Source organism: Ambystoma mexicanum, chromosome 2q, assembly GCF_040938575.1.
Source record: "Ambystoma mexicanum isolate Mex_15411 chromosome 2q, UKY_AmexF1_1, whole genome shotgun sequence".
Lineage (NCBI taxonomy): Eukaryota > Metazoa > Chordata > Amphibia > Caudata > Ambystomatidae > Ambystoma > Ambystoma mexicanum.
The window spans coordinates 244,471,440-244,488,878 of NC_090924.1; the positions used below are offsets into that span (position 1 = coordinate 244,471,440).

The following is a 17,439-nucleotide window of genomic DNA, read 5'->3' on the forward strand; positions in this document are numbered from 1 at the left end:
CAATTAAGAGTGGCGATAGGCTTTTTGTCAACTTTCGAAGTGACGCAAGTAGCGCGTCATACTACAGTAAAAAGGGCCTGCGAGCCCCACGATTGTGTGTGTGTCAGGTCAGACGCGTATGATCCTTGACCCATCCCTGCCGTTTGTGTTTAATAAACAGCAGAGTCACCTTGCTTCTTGTGCGTGTCTCATACTCTATCTCTTTTGGGATATACGGGAGGAGTTGGGGCCTCCCTGCCCGGAGGTCTGCGGACGGCCCGGCCGACCCCGGCAGAATTTCCCCCCCGACATGCTGACTAACTGAAAGACCAAAGGGGCACTCTGGTGCACCAGAAGAACAGCCAACCCTCCCCACCATCTCCGCCCATCCGCCTCACAGACCATACCCTCTGGGGAAATGCACACCACCCCTCCACTCCTTCCCACACGCCCTCCTACTCCTATCACGCTGACTAGCTCACAAATCAGAGGGGCAATCTGGCACACCAGAAGACCAGCCAAACCCCTTGCCCATCCTCCTCACACACCCAACACTCTCTGGAGAAACACACTCCACTCCTTGCAAACCACCCGCCACTCCTTAACTCCCCCCCCACTGGGGGAATATGTTATGTTTCATAACATAACACTCCCAACCACACTGCTCATCTCCAACTGCCCCACCCCTCTCTATACCCAACACACTGCCCTTCCTCACACCCATGCCCTCCAGACCCCCCTCCACCTTAGCTTTGCCATCCTTGAGAGTGACCCGAGCAGCCCTTGCCAACACGCTCTCCTCTGCCAACCCGCCAACCCTCTCACACACACCACAGGCACCCAAACATATTTTAAAACACTGAATTCGCAACACCCATAAGATCTAATCTCTGCGCACCTCTCCTTGCTTACACCCTTCATCACTACCCACACCAATTTCCTAATACGGACTCCCCGAGCAAACTCAACATTCCCAGGGAATTCGGCAACCCGACATCACGCCAAATATCACGATGCCCTCTTGTTACAACTCCAATCTCCAACTGCCTCTCTCAACATCCCTCCACACAGCCTTGCACCCCCTCCAGAACATCTAACACACCTCTGGGATCCCACTTGAAACTCATTCAGAAACTCTCCCCCCACCACACATGACTTTTGGCTAAAACCTCTCACATCACGAACACTTTCCGCAAACACCTGCCCCCCCACCAATCTACGCACTACACATACCCACATGAGGCCTCCTTCGGGGGACTCCCTACACTACCGTCTCAACCCAACCCCCAGTCCTCTCACAACAGTATCCGGAAGTGCCAACCACCCCCTACATCCCTAACTCTCCTGCATTCTCATTAACACCAGATCCATTGCCAAAAACAAACACCACATATTTGATTTCATCATCTCTGAAAACCCAGACCTATTCATCACAGACACTTGCTTCTCGGACGACTTCCAGCCCATTGCACACAAGGACTTCCCCCCATAATACACACTGATCACTCACAACAGAGCTAGCAGAGCAGGCGGAATTGTCATCCTCTACAACTCTCACCTATCCATTTCTCATTCCGAAGCACAGGCATTGCGAATCGCTCCTACTTAAATTCATCAACCCCTCACACACCCACAGATTCCTACCCATGTACAGGCCACCCACTATAACAGACACTTCACCAACACCCTAAGTGACTCCCTAGTTGCCCTCCTGGTCTCCCACCCCTCCCTCACCCTTCTAGGAGACCTCACCGTATGGTTCGATGCCCCAGAGACAACCACTGGAAACCCTCAACTTGACTCAGCAAGCAACAGGTGCCACCCACACAGCAGGACATACTCTTCACACGATCTTTAACTCCACCAACTTCACATCTGTGCTCCCCGCCACGACCGCTCATATGGATGGGCCACGCTTTCTTCCATCACCCTCCCTTCCTCTATGAATGACTAACATTGGAGCATCAACCCATGTTCCGCTTTGGGATAAGGTCATAATACCCCAGACCTGGCTGACTCCCTGCTCTCCTCCCTCCCCTCCCTACCAGTCGACGTAGGAACATCTTCTATCAGCCACTTTGACTCATGGCTCTCCAACACTGTACTACCTCTCAACCCCTCAAGTTCTACCCTCTCCAGACAAGGCCCCTTGCCCAGGTGGATCACTCACCTCCACAAATCTCTCAACACACGCAACCACTCCCTAGAACGTAGATGGCAGGCCGAACCAACCCCCCGAAATAAAACAGCCCACACCCATCAATATATATCTACAAAGCCGAAATTGGTAAAGCCAAAAAATCCTTCTAACACCTGTAACTATAGCAAGGAGCTCCACAAGTTTATCACAGAATTCATGGCTTCCCTGCAACCCCCCATCCCCCACGTCTCCCAATCTCTCTGCAGTGCCCCCTCTGACCACTTCTACAACACAGTGCTAGAAAAAATCTGCACCATTGACAAGAAACTGGCAGCACTCCCACCCCCTCTACTGTCTCGCCCAAATGTACCTGCCAACCAGACCGCACCCATCCTATCTTTTCTGTTTTCTCTCCAATCTTTATACCTAAATTCCTTAAATGACTGACTGACATCTGTCCTTCCGGCCCCCTGAATTACCTGTACCCCCCCTCCCTCCTAAAAGAAATGTTCACCTCAACCCGCGCAGGTAACATCGCAAGATCCATCCTCAACAGCTTTGAAAATATCTCAAACCCCTCCTAAAAATAACTCAATTTACCCCCTCCTGCCTACAATCTAACACCCGTTTCATAGCCAAACTCACTGACTGCACTGGCTACTCCCAGTTCTGTACTTTCACAGTAGCCAACCACCTCCTAGACCCAGCCCAGTCCGGTATCAGACCCCTTCACGGAAGTGAATCATCCCTAGTCTCCATATGGGATCACCTCAAAATCAATGCAAGCACAGAGAGCAGTGCTGCACTGCTACTCGACCTCTCGGCTGCTTTCTACACCATCAACCACAGCATCCTCACTGACAGACTCCACTCCCTTTGCATTAGACAGACCCTCCGTGATATTGCAGCATGAAATGGCCAATTTTGCGGCATGAAACCAGAGATTTTGCAGCACAGCCCTTTATTTATTACAGCATTTTTGCAGCACATTTTTTAGTGGCTGAAAGGTGCAAGATTGGCACATTGCAGGAAAGAGGCAGTGTGCAAGGCTAGGAAGAGTCCCAGATATCTCTGGCCTGGCAGGACTTTTGGCTACGTTTTCGGTTTAATGTGCATGGCTATTATTATTAACGGTATTGATCATTATCAGTTGTAATGCTGAAAATATTCACCTTCTATGTCCTAGAATACCCCAAACACTCACACAACTCGCTCACCAACACACCTCACACGTCTCGCCAATTGCCTATCACAACTTGCATTCCCAAACCTCTCACTCTCAGTCATACACATACTCCCGTGCTTCGTCACACTGCCAAGTCACAATATGCACACCCCAGACTCTGCCACACTCAAGATCATACACCCAACACACAACTTATGCTTTCCATTTCCTCCCTCAGTATGCAGACCTTCATTATTTCATGCTACTTCTGCATCGTGCATCCTTTCTCCCATTCAATCGCACTCTTCCCTCATCCTTTCTTCCAATCTGCAGCTCACTGCTTCTTTCTGGCCAACCACTCCCAGTCTGCTTTTTGGCCCACTGCTCCCCCCCGAGCCCACACTCCCTCTACTTTTTGTACCTAGGCTCCTTCTCAGATTTCTGACCCACTGCTCTCCCTCTTGCATTCTTGCCCACCACTCCACATCTCACCCACCAGACCCCCTCCTTCTCCTTTCCCCCCTCATATTGTGACCATTGAAAAACAAATTTTAAATGTAGATTTTGTGCCCAGATCCTCAAAAAATGTGACATCTAAAAATAGATCAGAGGACATGCTATTTTTAGATAACCCATTTTTGGAAATGGGCCGGTCACCTTATTCTCAAACTGCTATAAGCTGGCGGGTCCGATTAGGGAAGGTGGATCTCATCTTTCCTTACCAACAGACAGCAAAATCACCCTCCTCCCTCCTTTCGCTTTATCCGCTTACCCCGTCCCTAACAGAGTCCTCCAAAGCACCTGCCCATCCCCTCTTCGCTTCACCTGCTACAACTATGCCACACACAAATCACCTTTAGAATCCCCAGGTCCATCTCTACCCACCACCCAGAGCTTGTATTCTGCCTCACCGACATTGATTGTTGGATGACGGTCAACCACCTCCTGCTCAATCCCGGAAAAACAGATCATGATCTGTGGAAAGACAGCTCTCTTAACACAACCGACCCCCTGGCCACCCTCCCTATGCCCACCTCACCGCTGCATGAGCCACAGCCAAAAGCCAGGGCTGCACGATGGCCACTGACCTGACACCCATCACACCACATTAACACTGTGACAAAATCATGCTTCCTATACCTCTGCATACTCAGATGCATTTTCCCTTACCTCTCCTACCCTCACAGAGTGACTGCAATCGTGCCCATTGTCCTCTCCCGACTAGACAACGCCAACTCCCTCTACATGGATGCACTTGCCTACCACCCCCAGAAATCTCCAAAGAATCCGGAACTTCTCAGCCAGGCTCCTAGCACTCGGCCCCAGAGAGCACATCATGTCCACCCTCCGTATCCTCCCCTGGCCCCCAGTCATACGATGGGTCACTTTTAAAGCCATGTGCATCACTCACTGAGCCCTACACAAGACCGGCCCAAACTACCTTCAACAGAAAATCACCCACTACCACCCCAATAGAAACATGCGCTCAGGCACTGCTCTCCTACGGGCGATCCCCTCTTTCATATCAACCAGAATAGGAGGCAGCACCTTCTCTGTCCAAGTCCCCTCTATATGGAATTCTATACCACTTAGCATCCAATCCATAGAGGACCACCTGGCCTTCCCCAGGGCCCTCAAGACATGGCTATTCCCCACGGCACCCTGGCTAACCCCGTCATCCCCTGTGAACTAGCTATTCAATCCAGGATGACCACGACAGGAACATATTTTCCCATACAATCACCAAAGGATGGTAAGAATCTTTGCTAAATCTGACCGGACTAAGAATAACCATAAGAAAACAGGAGAATCCACACCGCAGATATAAAACCAAGCAGCCAGAAATAGCAGGCAGGTATGTATGTATAGCACCCCATACTTATGGGAGCTAGCCAACAGCAAGGCTAGCCAATGAATTGAAATTAGATAAATTATTAGAATAGCCAAGGTATTGCATCAAATTCATTTTGGGGGTAGACAATGTGTTTCAACTAGGTGAACTTTTGAAGGCAGCCAATGTACTGCATTTAGCTTAGTTTTTAGGGTAACCAGTGTATTGAACTCAGATGAATTTGAGGGTAACCAATATATGGCATGTTGATGAATTTTGAGGGTAACCAATGTATAACATTTAGACGAATATCTGAGGGTAGCCAATGTATTGCATTTTTGAGTGATTTTTATGGGGGGGCAATTTATCACTCTTAGTTGAATTATTGAGGTTAGCCAACATCTTTGTATCCAGGTACATTCCAGAGAGTAGCCAAGATATTGAATCTAGGTGAATTTTAGACTGCAGCCACTATATCACACTAGGTGTATTTATATAGCGAATGGGTAGGATTTAGCCGCGCCTTGTATTCACCCCCTTTTAAATCCAGCTGCATCTATGCAACCAAGAAACCAGCCAGGACACGCGGGTGCATATCAAACTCCATGCTTATTGAAACTAGCCGAAGGCATACCATCCACCCGCACGTATCTACTATCAGGCACTGCTCTAAAACAAATTGCAGAACACTTCTGTCATAAGAATGCAGCTAACTCCCCCCCCCCCAAGATAAAATGCGGTCTAGCTGCACACATAATGTTCTCCTGCTCTCACTCTCTCCAGACCACTGCCCAGCAGCCACCTAATACATTACACTGCTCCAAGACACACTTCACAACACACCTGCCATAAGAATGAAGCTATCCCCCCATGATAAAAATTCAGTTTAGCTGCACACATAATGACTCTCCTGCACTTGCATACTCTCGAGTACCTCTCAACATCCGCCCACTACATACACTACACTAAGAATCATGCTAAGAAAGATTGTGGGATGGGGATTTCGGCAGAGTGGTAGGCGATAAGAGGACAGATTTGCTGATATAAAGAATGCTAATCCTTGAAGGAGTAGAGGTAGCACAAAGTGGTGAAAAAGAAGAACACTGACAAAGAGGACTCCAAATGTGTGCACCTTGGAGGTTGGAGAGGGTAGGTAAGTTCTAGGATGTAGAGAAGATACGATAGGAGAGGTATACAACCACTCATTCAAAGGAGGTATCTTGGATACCAATGGAAGCAAGGGTCTGTAGGAGAAAGGGGGGGCACCATATTGAAGGCAGTGGATGTCGAAAAGGACAAGGATAGAGGAAACGTTATGATGGTGAGCGAGGTCAAAGAGTTTGAGACATGACTGAAAACTGCTTCGGTGGAGTAAGCGCTCTGAAAACCAGATCAGAGAGGGTCCTTGCGTTGTCATGGTAGGTGGAGATCCTGTTTAAGAGGGCTGTTTCAAGGATTTCAGAGAAGTAAGAAGGAGAAAAGCAGGTCAGTAGTTGGCAGGATTGTTGGTTCAGCTGAGGGCCTTTTTAGGGTTGGTAGGAAAGTAGCTAACCAAGGTCAACAATGAGATTTACTGAGGAAAGCAGGAAGAGAGGAAAGAGGAAGTGCAGGTTGTTAGATCTGTGAGGGGGGTTTAGGGTGTGATCAGAGAGGAGCAAGTGTAATCTGAGTTGCTAATTGAGGGAGACTGGGGAGGTTGATGTCACCCATGAGCTCCACAGTGGGATTAGTGGGAATTGAGCAAAAAGGAGGTAGACATTAGAGAAGGAGTTGCATGGGATAGCAGCCTACAGATCAGGAGCCTAGTGAGCAGGGTCAGTAGGAGTAGTTTGGATGCTGTGAACTCAACCGTGAGAGGAAAAATGTCAGAAGAGGGAAAAGGGATTTGCCTTATTAGTCCTTAGGCCAACCCTCTGCATCTTTTTGGATGAGCGGGAGGAGTACAGGTGGAGGAAACTGGTAAAGCAGAGGCCTGAGGTGTGATCTAGGTTTCAGGTGCGTTCCATGATCCGAAGTGGTGAGTTTAGTGTCAAGGTGATCAGTAAGAAAGGAGTTTTTTACAGATTGGCTATTCAAAATCCAGAGTGTAAGGCTAGTCGGAGAGGGCGGGGATGAGTGGTAAGGAGAAAGAGCTGGGTTGAAGCAATTGGAATGCGGCACTCGACTAGGTGACTTTTTCCATGGTAGGGGCTTCTCAGGCATTTTCTGAATACAAATGTAATATGAGGCAGAAGATGATGGTATGAGGCAGAACATGATGGTATGAGGCAGAAGATGATGGTTCACCTCTTTTACTTTTCTTCAACACCAGGGTTTGAAATTGCCAGGAACTAGGCCCTATTTAGCTGCTGTTTGTAGCCTGCAAGAGCCCGTCAGCTTGGCACCAACAGCTACCAGGAGCTACTTTTAGCTCCCCGAGTCAACTTGTACCATAAAGATACATCTGTGGTATTTAGATGGATCTAAAAGGAGCATTAGGACCATCTAGAAGATATTTAAAACAAAAATGGACCACATATCTCGAGCATAGGTTTATAGAATTCCTCCAACGTGAACAACTTGCAGTGTACTGGCACCATGCCCCTCAGGGGTAGATCCTGCTTAATGAAGGATGCCAGATGCCCAGGAGCTACTTGTAGCACATGCTCGACAAATCCTTATTTTGATCCTTAAACACCACTATGCAGAATAGCCTTTTGACAAAAACCTGTTGGTAGGGAATCAAGCACATGTTGGCGTGAAATGCATCATATCATCCCGAGTAAATAGCTCAAGAAATTCATCATTTGACAAGCTTCTACTGGAAGTTGACTTCTAGCTAGTGAGCTATCCATTTTATTTTAATATTAAAATTGTATCCAATTTAACTCCGAATATTATGAATCTGGTGTTAGACAAGTGCCAAAGGCCAATGCCATTGCTCGATAAGCCACCGAAGCCAAAGGCTTCAATAAAATCAACACAGGAACTGAGCAACTGTTAGTTTATTGGTTTTATACAATGAACTCTTCAATAAAAGGACTACAAAGTAGTACATCAATGCAAACATATCTAGCAAAGTCTGTGAGAAAATAATACTGTGTTAATAAATGGCACGTGTGCTGATTTACGAATGTCAAGCATGGAAACATAAGTACTAAAGGCTATACATCGTTCTCCCATGTCAACAAAAATAATTTAATAAAGTATGTCTCTCTCCATGTTCTTTTTACATCAGTAGGTTTGTTTTTGAGTATGATATATATAAATATATATATATATATGTATCCACATACATACACACAATACTTTACACATGGTTAGTAAAACATGAAATAGATTTGCGCAATGCTAGGGAACCTCAGTCTTTAGAACCGAGAGGCCTCCTTTTGACAGCCACAGGGAATATAATGAAACATTGACACACATCCAGCTTTACCATCTGTGCAATAACTGTTGCATTGATATCTGTTAAAAACATTGAAATAAAGCTCTAGATTCAAACTGATTCTACTGTAGACGAGAGGCACAGCAGACATTAAGAAGCACTTTTTTTTCGTTTTCATCTCTCAGTGAGATCATCGTCTGCCGACACCAATGCATTTTGTTTACGCTATTTAGGAAGGCACCATTTTCTAAGAGGTAGTGTAGGATACTTCTGCGCACCGGGAACTGCAGACCAATACAATAACAGGTGTAGTCTTCAAACATTCAGCGAACAAGATACACACTGTAAACAAAGTGGGCACTGGTCAAGACATGTAAACATTTTACGACACTTGCAAGGGGAGTACACAAGGAGTTACTAATTGAGGCTAGCCTTCTACAATTTAAATTGTGGTTCAAGTAATTTAATGGTAGCTGAAACCACGTCTGCCAGCAAAAGATCAGAGCTCCAGTTTAGACTATATATATATATATATATGTTGATGCACGTTATGGTATGTGGGCACAAGCTAACCACTAGAATTGAATAAACTTGTAACAAGGAGGGCTATGTTTTTATTTGATTTTTACAGGTAGGAGGGTGATTTGCAGAGGGTCTGTTTTTATCTTCAAATATAATTTAGCGTTTGCATGTTTTCCTCTTTCCGTATTAGACAAATGAAGTTCAGTCAAGTTGGAAAGGCACACACAAAAATGGCAAGAGACAGATTGCGGAAACGCCACTGTCTTGACCAGTTCCAGAATACAGATTACAATTGCCCATGATCAATTTGCACCAAGCACGTGTGGAGGACATGAACAATCCGGAGATAAATTGTATGGTATGGCAGAAAAAATAACCATGCTGCAGACTGATTATATAGAAGGATAGGATTAGCCCAGGATTTCTAGGTGAAAACCCTTAGACGTAAATCATTTATTTTGGGGTTTTTCTCAAAGAACAAAGCGCAGTGCAAACGCTGAGGCGAGGAATTGTCCAATAGGTATAGCCTAGTCTGCATCGTTCATTCATGTGACTGACACAGGTCTGCTGTTTTAGGCTTCACCAGAAACAAACAATTCGTAAAAGAAAAGTCAAAGACTAGAAAAGTGGTGTGGCAGTGACATGGAAGCCCTTTGGGCGGCATATCTTTTAGTGATTTCTAGGGTAAATAGTAGGCTGCTGTTGCACACAGGCATTGTAACCAAGGACCCTACATCTGAAACCCATACACCAGTGCTCCCAAAATACATGTGGACATTTAATTGTATAATATTTTGTTTTGGTCCCAACTGTGTACTTTTTTTTTAGAGGATATCCCCAGAAAACTCAAGCTTCGGAGTATACATTGAAAATAGATAAGCAAATTTAATTTTGTATGCACTTGTCGCAAAGCACATATCACCAGTTTAACTTCAGGTGCATAAAAAAGCATAGGAAGATTGAAGTGGTCATGACTAATAGGTGTACTGGAACCCCAGTGCAATGGATAATAACGTAAATCAATCTGTGTCATCGGTTTATAACAGTGCAAGCCTACATTCCTATTATCATAAGGAAACGGAACACAATGAACAATCCAATGTACCCAAGATCCTTCAGGGGCAACAAACCAACCTATAGGTTTCTCCCGGCAAACCAGGCAATTGTTAGTAGCTTAACTTCACATTTTAGGGCAATGCAAGGTTTATTTGATGCAGAGGTCCTGTGGAATACCCACAAAGAGGCACTTTGGACGTCTTAATAAACACGTAGAATAAAACTGCAACACGAGTGGGGCCGATTTTAAGATTTGTAATTCACCTTACGTGAACTAAAATCTTTTTCTCTGGAATTGTGATTATGGATTTTTAAACAGCCTTCTAGACGAACATTTGCTTTTGGAATTCAACTACTTCTGTATTGGTGTGATGACTCCAGTTTACTGCAAATATAGTTGTGTATTTTTCAGGCTAGTCCAAAGAAAGTCACAACTGTGTCTATGGGATCAACTTGATTCTAAGACCAAAATGCCATGTTTGCTTCATTATACAACAAAAAGAGATTAAACACTGTAAAACGGACAGGGCTGCAGATAAACATCATGTTTATCACGCTCTGAAACACCTGTGTATGGGCGCGATATAAATAAAATATATCATATCATATCATGTGTGCGTTCACTTAAACCTTTTATACAGGGATGCAGATGAGCATGCATTGTACACACCTGTTCCATTCCCCGAGAGGCCAAATCACCTAACAAAATAATAAAGTGAATGAGGGATTTAAATGCATCAGGCCCTCAAGCCACTTTCACTCCTCCCTTGAGGTGTTTTGGACTGATGGCACCAGCAGAATGTGCCACAATGAGCAGCTGTAGTATGGATGTGCCAATATGAAGAGGGCTTAGTAAAATAGAAACATATTAGATTTTACAGGAATTACTAGCTGTGGAAGGAAAAATGATTAACATGAAAATATCTAGGTTTAGAAAAACATGCATTATTTTACTGGGCTTACTAAAACTTTGTCAAGAATGCAACCCACATTTAGGGTGCAGCCCTCACCCTGAAGATTAAAATACTCTTACCTTACCTATACGCTTCAAATTGCCTACTTGTACTTGTGTTGGTTGATCTGGTGAGATATCAAGTGGGACCTGCCAAGGGTTAATCAAGGGCAGTGTCTTTTTGTTTAAACACAATTTCTATAAAGGTTGCGAAAAGCACTTTGTGTACGTTTTTGGCTGGTAATCAGGAAAATCCCAGGAGGCTGGTTTGTAAAGGAATGTTTATAGCTTAATTTTGGAATAATTTCCTTTCTGGTTGCACAATGGATAGGAAGTCTATTTCTGCTCGATCTAGTCCTGCGCATATTAAACGCTGTGAGGGGTCCAAGTCTGAAAGGCGAGTAATTGTAAAATATCTGTGCTGTAATAATCTTCCTTCCAAAGTCAAGAAGTGCTCAGAACTGACACTCCTGGGCACAGACCTGTTAGATGTTTAGTTGTACGAGAAAATAAGTTAAAAAGTTGATGTAATTTATTTTGCATTCCTGTTTCTCACAACACAATAATTGTAGATATCATTTATGTGTGACAGTTGGCTTGACACTCTAGTATATTCGGTCACTCACTGGTTAACAACAATATTTATATTTACCATTCCTTCTTTTATTTTTGTGAGTCTATAAGCATAGGTGGTGGGGGAGCGTGTCAAACGTGCCGGAATTACACGGAAAAAGAATGCACTGTAACTTTGTCCCCTCTCTTGAGACCACAAGAAGTGGCCTTTAAATAATGTCTTCAACAGCGTCTTTTTTTAAAGGGACGACTTCCCCACTTTGAGTTTAATAAAGTGTTGAATCGCTGAGCGATGTCACGGCCCTTCATCACTAGCAAGCTATACATGAGTGGCAACCAGCAGTGGAAAACAAGGTGAGAGACTATGCGCTGCCTCTTCCCATCTGTGGAATCTTCCAGTCAGTTTCCGCATAAGGAAATAAAGCAAACCTCAAGTTCTCAAGTGAGTGCCAGTGAGCACAGACTAAAAGACAAAAAAGGTAGTGTTTTGGGGATAGAGGTTGAAAGAATGGGTGACATAAATGTATACCGTGCACCAACAATGCATTACGACTGAGAAGAGCATACACCTAGCTTCTGTGAATTCGTGGGCTGGGTGGTAGCAGTGGGCTGCAATTGGGGCAGAATATTAAGGAAAGATAGACAGCTCTGCTCTGGATGAGCTGTGACAGCTAGAATCAAATTATGCGGATACCATTAGCCCTCCAAAGGGAGTCTCCCAGCCAAGATCTCTTACAGGGGCTACCCTCAGTGCACCGAAGACACTGGATTTTAACCTATCTGAGTCAAATGGAATGGAAGTTTTACCTTCCGAGGGCTTGCTACTGGTGCTCCTTTCTTAAGCTTAAGTGGTCAAACAATCCTCTTGGTATCAGTGGAGATTTCTGTGTCGACTGGAGAGAAGTCATTTTTCAGTCAGTGATGGCTTCCCGGCCCCTGCGCCATCGTCCTCCCTTTCCTAAAAGAAATAGCCCCAGCCACTGTCTCTTGGAGCAAGCTACTTCCCTGCTTTTTAGGCAAGGTGCCAGTCCCCAGCCTAAAATATTTACAACATGATCAGCTTTCATCCATAGCTGAAGGATTTCTGTGTGAGGACACAGAAGAGCTCAGCCCACACTGCCTCAACCTCACAAGCTTCTGGCTATGACAGGCTTGTGGTAAATCAGCCGATATGCCTCCGCCGTCCAAAATGTGCACTCACCAGTGACCATTGGCTAGATATAATTGACTCTCGACAAGCAGGACATAGTGTGTTGTGTGTATGTGTAGGAATGAGGTGGTGAGTGACATTTTACGGTTTTCTAGTAGCTTGCAACATAAAATTGTATCCTCTGCATGTGCTGTTCATGAAAGGGGTGCACATTTTTTGCAATAGTGGCTCCATGTGACTTTTTTTTAATGACAACTGGATCCACTGAATCCCAGATCTTCGCAACACAGCAGGTCATTATGCCCTCCAGCAGACATCACCAGTACTCAAACATCCGGATGGGTCACTGAACATGCGCTGCTTATTTTGTGATGAAAAAAGCAATGTCGATATAAGGTCTAGTTTTACACTAGAAGGATGTTAGGCAGGCTGTCAGGTTGTAGCTGTTGCTATGTGGGTGGCAACACCTGCTTTGGGTTGTTCAAGGTTTCCTTACAGGCATTCTTTGTGTCGTCAGTGGGTGGCATTCTGGCCACTATAAAAGGGCTTTCCAGTAGTTTTCGGGAGCAAAATGACTGTTACATGGACATTCCTGACGGTGCTGGGAAGAGGAGTGTGTGCTGTCTAAATTACACCGGGCTTCATTACGGGTCCGGCAGTAGCTGCGCCGGTAAAACTGGCAGGCAGCCGTCAGACCCATAATGAATTACAGCCCCATAGGACTCCATGTGAAACGGTGCCGGTGCTTCCATGAGACCCTGCGGGCGGGTGCCATCCAGCCCACAGAGCCGTAGTGTGCCGGTCCGGAAAAAACATTGCCGGTAGACTGACCGGCACCGAGGTTTCCAGACGGCACACTCCTATTGAGGCCCACTGTCCCTTGTACCTGCTGGCAAAGTTCTTCATAGGGTGTCCTTGCTGTTTTGCCATTTGTGTTACGAGGTGGTCTCCTAACTGTCTTTATCAATAAACTAACAGAGGTAGTTTGAAGTTATTTTACTCATTAGTCAATAAAACCACTTCTCTTAAGCAGCCTCGAAGTCCAGTCTATTGTGGTCATGCTATTGTGTTTGTTTCCTATACTTGAGTACACTCTGATGGTCACTGACTCTTGCTTATCTACCTTCATTTCCCGTTACTACGGCACATCTACAATATTGTTAGCAAGGCACAGTCGCCCAATTAGGAGTCCCAGTTTCCAGAAACAGTTTTCGTTAAAGGTTGCATCGCACTGCATGTATAGTAATGCATTTAGAATGCAAGGATATAGCTGGGGATTACTGATTAATATATTTACGTAGAAAAATACAATGCTGCAATATTTAGAATCTAACATGGCTCTTGAAAATTGATAACTAGATATTTTATGCTTTACACAACTATGTAATCATCCTGGTTTCTGCTATAACTTTTAAAAATGGCGGGGACTGCTTTGGTCGTTAATATGTAGGCACATTTATAAAAAGATGGTTGCATTCAGGAAGGAGTTGACTTAACTAACCAACACAAGGGAACGCAATCTTAAATACAAATATTGTATATCTTATAATTTTCTCTCTTCAAAAAAGAAGTATGACACAAGTATATCTTCATCAGCTAAAATTCAAACTGTTTCCGGTAGGTGAAAAACATGATAATTAGCTTATCGCATGTATGACTAAATAACTATTGCTGAACATTATTCTGTCACTGCATTTAACAAACAATCCGCATTATTTTCTACGCATGCGGTTGCTGCTTAGCTTCATATTACGGCTATTTTCTTCATTTTAGTACGAAAAAAAACTTCTTTCCGGAAGATAAAAAAAAGTGCTGTGTAAATTACCCCTAAATGCCATTAGTCCACAAAGTTTTTTCCGAACAAGATAATCTGATTAAAACAGAGCGGTAAAACTTGTATTTTGCAACTGACATGGTCGTGCCAAACGCAAACATTCGCAATGCAAATGTGTCGAGTTGAAACGGACCCATCTTTCCAGAGATTGTAAAAGGTCTCTCCCCGGCATCAACGCTAGTATTCCCCCAAATAAATCATTGTTGAGAACCAGCAGAATAATGCCTTGCACTTGAGCCACTCTGAGTGAGACAGTACCACCTACTGCCCGGATCCTTTGTTCCTAAATCATGACTTGCTGGACCACAGTGCGTTCGTGGGAACATCCCTGATTTCCACAGTGCAGTTTCTTGAGCAGCCTTCGTAACTTACTGGGAAAGTTTTTGTTAATGTATCGGTAAAGCAACGGAATTACGAAACTGCTTGAGAAGGCCAAGAATTTCGAAAGACCCTTCACAAAGTGAAATATTCTAATGTAGTTCTCATCCATCGGCTTGCCTTGCATGCTAGTGAAGGTGTTCACCAAGAGAGTGATATAGTGCGGCGTCCACAATATGAACTGCGTGCACACCGTGGCAAGCAGAAGCCTGTGAACAGAAGGGTCTAATCTCCCAGCGTCTTGGTCAAGTGGCGTAGCCTCTTTCCGTATTCTGGAGATCAGCACAAGTGCATATAGTATAGCAATAGCTGGTACTATGTAACCGATGAAAACCATGATGGCATCAGCAGCTTCTTTGTTCTGCATCTTAGAACATTCTAAGATCTTAGTGGACACGTGGTTGCAGACATAAAAAAGGAGAGATGAAAAGCTTGTCAACATGGCTCCACCCCATATAAATCCACAGACGTGCTTGGTGTTGTACACACTTGACATATATGTTCTTGGCAAGGCACGTTCAATGTAGTAATCCAGGCTGAGCAAGGTGGTGGAGTACATGATAACCAAAGATGAAACATTGAACAAAATAAGCAAGGTGATGTAAACTTCGTTACTAAAACTCCAAAGTGCCCACTTGGTGTTGGCAGGTCCTAAAAGGTATATGGGAGCTACGCCACTGATGATGAGGCCTGCAATGGCCATGTTCACAAAGTAGACATCAGGCATGGTCATGGTGGCCTTGTTGTAGAGATTGACTAGAACCAGTAGGGCGTTGTAAGAAAAGCCAATTGGAAAACAGACAATGAGGTAGAGCAGGGAGAAGATGGAGAGGATGAGGTGGAAATCATGGCAGAGATGCTGGTCCTCAGTGGGGTTGGTGCCATTGAAAGCTGCGCAGCTCCACATAGTGATCCCAAGCTCCAAGTCTATTTTGGCGGTCACCAGCCAGGCTGCAGAAGAAACAATTAACAGATCATCAGCACAGAATATGGTACATGTTTTATAAAATCAGTCACATTTACTTGTGCAACATTCTTTCAAAGGACAAAACAATACCCTTCTGGGTTGTGGGAGTGCTACATGAATGCTTAATGAAACTAAAAAAAGAAGGTAGGACTACAGCGTTGCAAATTGTCTGGAGCTGGGAGCGATTTGCCTCATGGTGGTACTCTAGAAGAACCTGGTTTGCTCGATACCTATAGCAACCGGGTCTACTTTTGACACTGCAGGCAAACTAGGGCCATAGAAACAAATCTACCTGATGTCAACTCTGTGTGTTTGAGAATCTCTAAAACAGAAACCGTAGTAGACATTTACAGCATAATGGGTAATACATAATGGCCAAAAATTGTAATGTGCATTTTATCTGGAGGTGAGATTTGTGTCCTGCTATGTATTAAGCTTGTTGTTCCTCAGAGGCACCTTGTGCTTACTGGGTGATGCCTGCCCAGGAGCTTCTTTTTAGCTCCCACTCATCACATCCTTATTTCGATCCCTGAACAACAGAAATTGCCATCCATTTTGCTGTAACAAAGGGGAAGTGAAATGGCATATACGTTTCACTTAAGCAATATTACCCGTGCATACCCGACATTACCGGGCGAGGCAATGCCACGGACCAGTTAGAAGCCAGAGTGAAGCGAGGGCTTTAAAGATAGCCTGGAGCATTTCCTGCCCCGATAATGACCCCCCGCCCGGCTAGTGTAGTATTGCTTAATTAGTACCCCAGCACATTGTACCAGGGTTCTAATAGTGCTTTTTTCCCAATAAAATGGCCACCATTGATCGGGGAGAAGGGAACTACCCTTAGTCCCTTCTCCCTTTCCATGGTGTCTACTTGCGGGTCAGGGATGCACCAGGAACACTACTGTTCCCGGCGCTGGCAAGGGACAGCAGCTCAAGGTAAGCTGGAGGGGGGAGAGAGGGCTACATTTGTGGAAAAGGGGTCTAGTAGGATGGTGATGTGGGGTGCAGGGGAACACTTGCCAGATTATCGATTATCTGGCAGGGGTAAAATGGTGGCCTCCAGCTCAGAGGAGGCAAGAAGCAAGGGCTTTAACATGCTGTAAAGCACCCGTTCCAACCCTCCTATTTGGCTGAGAGGCTGAAAACCACACCCCTCCGGGTACTGATTGAGACTGAACCTACCGGTCACATTTTGCTTGCTTTGGAGAAAACCCAGTTATTGAGGACCTTTGAAATGCTTGGAGTTAAGCAATTGAACCAGACAAAGTGATTCAATTTTAGTGGACAGTTTTGTGTTAGTGATGCAGGTATTAGGATCATATAAAAATATATCATTAGTGAATTGATAAAAAGGACCATTGATAAAAGTTACCAAAATGATGAATAATGATTATTATTTTTTAGTTCTTATAATGCGCCTAATGCCCGAAGGCCGCGGGGTGCACTTAAAACCCCAAGCACTAACAGGGACAAGACAAGGAAGGCAGTAAAACATCAGGTAAGTTAGCTACTTAAAAGATGCATC

General features: G+C 44.8%; 1 protein-coding gene across 5 annotated transcripts in view; it reads right to left on the reverse strand.

The window, feature by feature from the left end:
- Positions 1-8,081: 8,081 nt before the first annotated feature.
- GPR146 (G protein-coupled receptor 146) overlaps positions 8,082-17,439 on the reverse strand; it is a 373,395-nt gene continuing 364,037 nt past the window's right edge. For all 5 annotated transcript variants that reach the window (XM_069647215.1, XM_069647214.1, XM_069647216.1 and 2 more), the window contains one exon: positions 8,082-15,898. In XM_069647215.1, coding sequence (XP_069503316.1) covers positions 14,853-15,854 — 1,002 coding nt within the window. In that variant the 5' untranslated portion in view covers positions 15,855-15,898 and the 3' untranslated portion in view covers positions 8,082-14,852. The remainder of the gene's footprint in view (positions 15,899-17,439) is intronic.